General features: G+C 39.1%; 1 protein-coding gene across 1 annotated transcript; it reads right to left on the bottom strand.

The window, feature by feature from the left end:
• Nucleotides 1–1254: 1254 nt before the first annotated feature.
• Nucleotides 1255–4515, bottom strand: LOC101156370 (four and a half LIM domains protein 2-like). The gene is made up of 6 exons (XM_004082204.3): nucleotides 4385–4515; nucleotides 4041–4221; nucleotides 3738–3912; nucleotides 1927–2096; nucleotides 1658–1844; nucleotides 1255–1526 (listed from the first exon to the last, which is right to left on the bottom strand). The coding sequence occupies exons 2-6, from the start codon at nucleotides 4200–4202 to the stop codon at nucleotides 1375–1377; spliced, it is 846 nt and encodes a 281-aa protein (XP_004082252.1). The 5' UTR covers nucleotides 4203–4221; nucleotides 4385–4515; the 3' UTR covers nucleotides 1255–1374.
• Nucleotides 4516–5105: the final 590 nt, after the last annotated feature.

Below are 5105 nucleotides of genomic sequence, written 5' to 3'. Positions count from 1 at the left end.
TTAAATGGAAAACTGCTTTTATGAGCACTCTTTTCAATATTTGTCAACCATTTTAACGTTAGTGCCACATGAGGTTTTACTGTAAAATCCCATTGGAACACTCAAAAACCAAATTCCTCTTTAATAAGCCAGTCAGAGGTGAATTTACTGATTACTTTATGACATAAAAATCTGAGATTAATAGGCACATACTTTTTGGCAATTTCACTTGATTTTTTTTATACACCCACTCGAATAAAAGTGTTGTTTTTCTTTTTTTTATGATGGAGGACATGTATTTCTGAAAATTAAACTTAAAATCACATTTCTTAGTATTTCTTTGTTCAAATCGTGTGAATGAGGAGCATACGAAAAAATGCAGTGTGCATATTTGTAATGTTAAGTTGGGGTGTGAAACGATATAAGCTAGCAAGGCACTGTGTAAACAGAGGACTTAGTGATGGGTGACGGGATGGGGGGCGGGGTATAAAAGCCATTGCCACTCTGCAATGACCATGTATGCCTAAACGACAGTTGATTTTGCCTAAAAAAGGCATAATTATTGAAGCGTGGAAATTCTGTAGGAATGACAGACAGGGGTCTCCAATTCAAGCCAAAGATTCATTCCCCAAATATATTTCTAATACAGATATCCGGGCTCAATCAATTTCCCTGAATGCCTTTTATTAAAACAGGGCTCACAGCAGGAACACAAGAAAGAGCACTGTTTCTCTCCCTGCCCGGGGATTTATACATGGATGAATGTGTAAAGGCAGAGAGGAGGGTGCAGAATCCGCCTGGTCAATGGTCTCCACGGCTCCCAGGGCCATTAGCTGTCCCGTAACCATCTGCACAGAGAGAATCCAGAACACAACCTACAAAGAGCCTTCCCCCATACCATGAGTACCTAACACCCACCTCTACAACCTCTCCTTCCATGTGTCTGCTCCTCTAAACTGCAGTGTGGCCTCTCACATGCATGCATGCATGATCTGCTGAAAATGATTCTGAACCAATTCTATAAGTTATATATTCTTCATCATAATTACAAGACCACTGGGAACACTTTAAAAATAGATCAAAAGATGATCAGAGTGGGTCTTCAAAGGAACAACATTCATTAACCCTTGTGCTATCCTATGACCCCACCCTTACTTTGACGTGTTCTCCCTACCATGACAAAGGTGGATGAAGGTGAAGAGGATTTTATGTAATCCATGGACACCAGTGAAGATCACAAATCATTGAAGAAAAAAGGTTCAGCGCACTGTCTTGTGGGGTCTAGATGATCTCACTCGCAATGTCAAAGCGCCTAGGATAGCACAAGGGTTACAGCAAAGCTGAAGTTCTTTTGTTGTGCACAGTGGTGAAAAGGAACCAGAAACCACTGAGATTTTACTTCTCCCTCCCACACTCTGTGCACAGAATGTCATCGCGCTGGGTGAGAAAGCCACGTCCCACCAGTGACACGGAGCACTGCATGCAGTTGAAGCACTCGCTGTGCCACTGGCGCTCCTCAAAGGAGATATATTTAGCCCCTGCCAAACCTGCAAACACACAAAACAAAGAATTTGACAAATTTTTGTTTCAATACTTTTTTTTAGCTGTTGACAGCTCTTACACAAATAAGGAGAGCCAAATGATCCAAGAGACTGTGTAACCTTAAGCTGTGACTCACTAGTAATGGGCTTGGTGCAGCCGACACACTTCTTTGCATAGAGGTTGCTAAAGCACTCAAGGCAATATGGGTAATTTTCTCTGGAAGTAAAGCGCTGTCCTGATAGCTGCCTTTTGCAGCCAATGCAGAGGAAACACTCTCTGTGCCAAGGCTTGTCTTGATAAGTCACTCCACCTGTTGTTATGGCCTGGAACATGACAGAAACTCATGCGAGATTATTGTCAAAAGTCTGTAATTTCTGTAGCCGTGCTTGCGTTTGCTAATTGTACCTTCTTGCAGGCGCAGCACTGGTATGCAAACTGCTTCTCAAAACAGGGAACACAGAAGTACCCATTTTCTTTGGGAATGAAGGACTTGGTTCCCAATGGCTGCTGGCACCGGTGGCACAAGAAGCAAGTTTCATGCCAGCTGTTCCCCTTGTACTCCATTTTTCGAGAACCTGTCACACAGGGTGCAAAGTCAGCATATCCTACTATAAAGATGAAAACAAACCATGCATGAAATAAGCCTGCGAGTAGGAAAGGATCGTCAAAATTGCAGCATCAAATAATTGCCCCTTAATACTTCAGGTCCATGTTTGTCAGAATTCTGTTTTGGTTAATTGAAGAGAGATACAGAAATCCTAAATCTCCTGACGGGAAATACAGTTTATCGTAGAGAAGCTGCTTGAGCTTTTTTAAAGAGCCATTAGATTAAAATTGTGTTTTTGGTGTTTTTAACATGTTCTTGTGGCCTTGTTCTAATGATGTATGAAAAAAATTAAACTCAAAATTGCATTTCTCAGTATTTCTTTATTCAAACCATTGTGAATCAGGAGCAGATGCAAAATAAAATTTGAAATGGATTTTATTTGTTAATTTGTAAATACGTTGGGTGGCCACAAGCTCCCTTTTGTTGCACAGCCTATGTTAAGTTGGGGTTGTGAGGCGCTGTAAGCAAGTGGGAAGGCTGGTTAACAGAGTGTGCTGTTAAAAGTGACGGGAAGTCGGGCAGAGTAGCTATGTGTCAACATTCCCATCCACAACCATTCTTTCAACTATCATATGTGCTTTTTCTCAATTTAGCAAGCTATTAGAAATACTATTAGGTCAGCAAAGCAGCAATCAAGCATCATGCTGATGAGGTTTATTTTTTACCAAGTGCAGTTTAGGACAAAATGGACTTGCAGACTCAGTAACCACAAGTTATTCATTACATGTAATAATTGGCATGTCCATCATGTGGAATTTAAACCTGGAGACTTCTACAGTGCTTGTCTGCAAATTTGGTTAGATAGTGTCAGTTATTACTGAATGCATCTACACTGAAAACTACTTGATCCTTGCAAAGATTTAAAACCTTGATTAAGACATTCAAGACATTTTATACGGTTTGAAGTTGTTTTCACTTATCTTTGCTCTACACCTTTCCAAGCTTTTCTCAAAATCAGCACAGTCAAGAGTTTTTTTGTCTCACTAAAAGCTAGAATCTAAAAAAAAAGAAATTATTTTCCAAAATCCTTTTGCTCCACAATCTTGACAATAGACAAACTTTATTTGAAACTAAAAATACTCAAATTGCACTGTAATTTCTGGTTTAATTTTCAGGGTAGTGTTTTAGAATTTAATAAATCTTGAAATGTTAGTCCAGCATTCATTGTTATCATTTTAGAAACAAAAATTTAGATTTAAGTTTTAAGACTAAGTGTTAGTTTTAGATTTTATGAGGATGCATTAAGATGGGCCAAGTGTCGTATAGTTTTTTTGTTCACATTTTGTCCTAAAATGTGTCATTACAGTAGTTTCTGTCAGAGTAATCATAACAAACTACAGCTTTCATCAAAATAAAAAAATACAAACCTAGAACTAGCAAAAAATACACATTATAAAATTCAATTATATCTAACAGTTAGCTTTTATAGCCTTTTTTTTCTATTTTTAAACTCTTTATTTCTAAATTTTGATATCCTATTTTAAGATTACTAGTTAAATAAAAAGGATTTTCTCCATGGACAGATCATTTTACTACTTTCTAGTGATTTTCTCCTTAACATGAGAGCTCTTCTGGTCTTAGGCTATCTGCTGTTGCAGGGCATTTGTACCTGGCAAAATGGTTTTCTTGCAGGTGATGCATTTGGAGGAATAATCGAGTGCGTAACACTCAGTGCAGAGCAACAAGTCCTCCCTGGCAGCGAAGGCTTTGTCTGCTAGTGAGCGGCTGCACTTTGCACATTTGAAGCACTGCTCATGCCAGTGACGATCCTTATAGGACAGATCCTGTGAAACATTGATGCATCACATGAAAGTTTATGAGATTTTATGCTTTGATTAAATGCTTTGATTAAGATATTCATTTACTATCCTTGCTGGTAAAACAAGAGTTGTTTCCTGAAGTGTGTTCTTACCTTGCTGTTACAGCCAATGGGTGTGGAGCACTCCTCACAACAGTTGGCAAATAGGTTCTCATAGCACTTTGTGCAGTACTGGGTGTCTTCTTTCATTATGTACTTCTTTCCCAGCAGTGAGTCTTTGCAGTAATGGCAGTCGAAACGCTCACTAGTGGACATCGCTGTTTGATTTTCTTATCTGTGGATGAAAGAAACCAACTTAATAATCAATAAGGACAATAGAAAAAGCAATAAAATGGTCCAGGGCTTTTTATTTTACCCTTTTATCATGCAAGTAAAACCAATTTTCTGATTTTTTTTCCATTAAAGAAAATAAAATATTTGGTGAAATAAATCTTTACCTGACTTGATGTGAAACAAAAACAAGGCAGAAGCAGCAGAGGCTGAGCGGTGTGGACACGGGGAGGAAACTGGGGCAGGCAGGACTGTGACGGGGTACGCAGAGAGGAGCCCTTCTATAAATACAAGCTCCCTTATTAGAGGTAATCTCTGGAGAGAATGAGGATACTCCACTACATCATCCTGCACCTTTTAAGGGGGCAAACTGAAACACACCCATGTGTTTATACTGGTGCTTCAAAATATCCCAACAAACACACACAAAAAGTGAAAGGAAAAAAGAAAACGACTGCAGGTGGAGATTCGTGATTGTTGATTTAGATATACAAATTCTTGGGTTTGGACTCGTGCGTCACAACAGAGATAAATGGACATTTGGATGCTGTGACAAAGGCGGTCAAATTTAAGGCCTGCAGCAAACGCAAATGGGTCCAGATGGCTTAAAAAGAGGTGGGTGCCACCAGCTTAGGTTGCCAGGTACTTGAGGGACTTTTAAAGACTATTGCAGGTGCTTTGAAAAATACTCCAAAAAGGTAACTTGTGAGTAGCTTTAGAAAAGATAAAGGCAAAAATCTGCTCTAGTCCCCTTTCTATTTCTGGCTGTGGTTTATTGTTTTCATTGAAATCTGTGTTTGGAGAGGTTTGTTGATGTTCATGTAAATGACATTAAGCTCAGTTGTTGACGCTGAACGTCTGGCATTAAAAGCAAGGGGGAAATCTGTG

Source organism: Oryzias latipes, chromosome 22 (genome assembly GCF_002234675.1).
Source record: "Oryzias latipes chromosome 22, ASM223467v1".
Taxonomy (NCBI): domain Eukaryota; kingdom Metazoa; phylum Chordata; class Actinopteri; order Beloniformes; family Adrianichthyidae; genus Oryzias; species Oryzias latipes.
The sequence above is the reverse complement of the archived record's forward strand: the minus strand, read 5'-3'. Positions and strand labels throughout refer to the sequence as shown.

What these genes read in the sequence shown, in the direction of transcription:
- LOC101156370 (XM_004082204.3), bottom strand. Translation starts at nt 4,202, where the DNA reads ATGTCCACTAGTGAGCGTTTCGACTGCCATTACTGCAAAGACTCACTG. An exon ending in CCATTGGCTGTAACAGCAAG is followed by an intron (nt 3,913 to 4,040) that starts GTAAGAACACAC and finishes AATGTTTCACAG; the next exon opens with GATCTGTCCTATAAGGATCG. An exon ending in AGTGCTGCGCCTGCAAGAAG is followed by an intron (nt 1,845 to 1,926) that starts GTACAATTAGCA and finishes GTCATGTTCCAG; the next exon opens with GCCATAACAACAGGTGGAGT.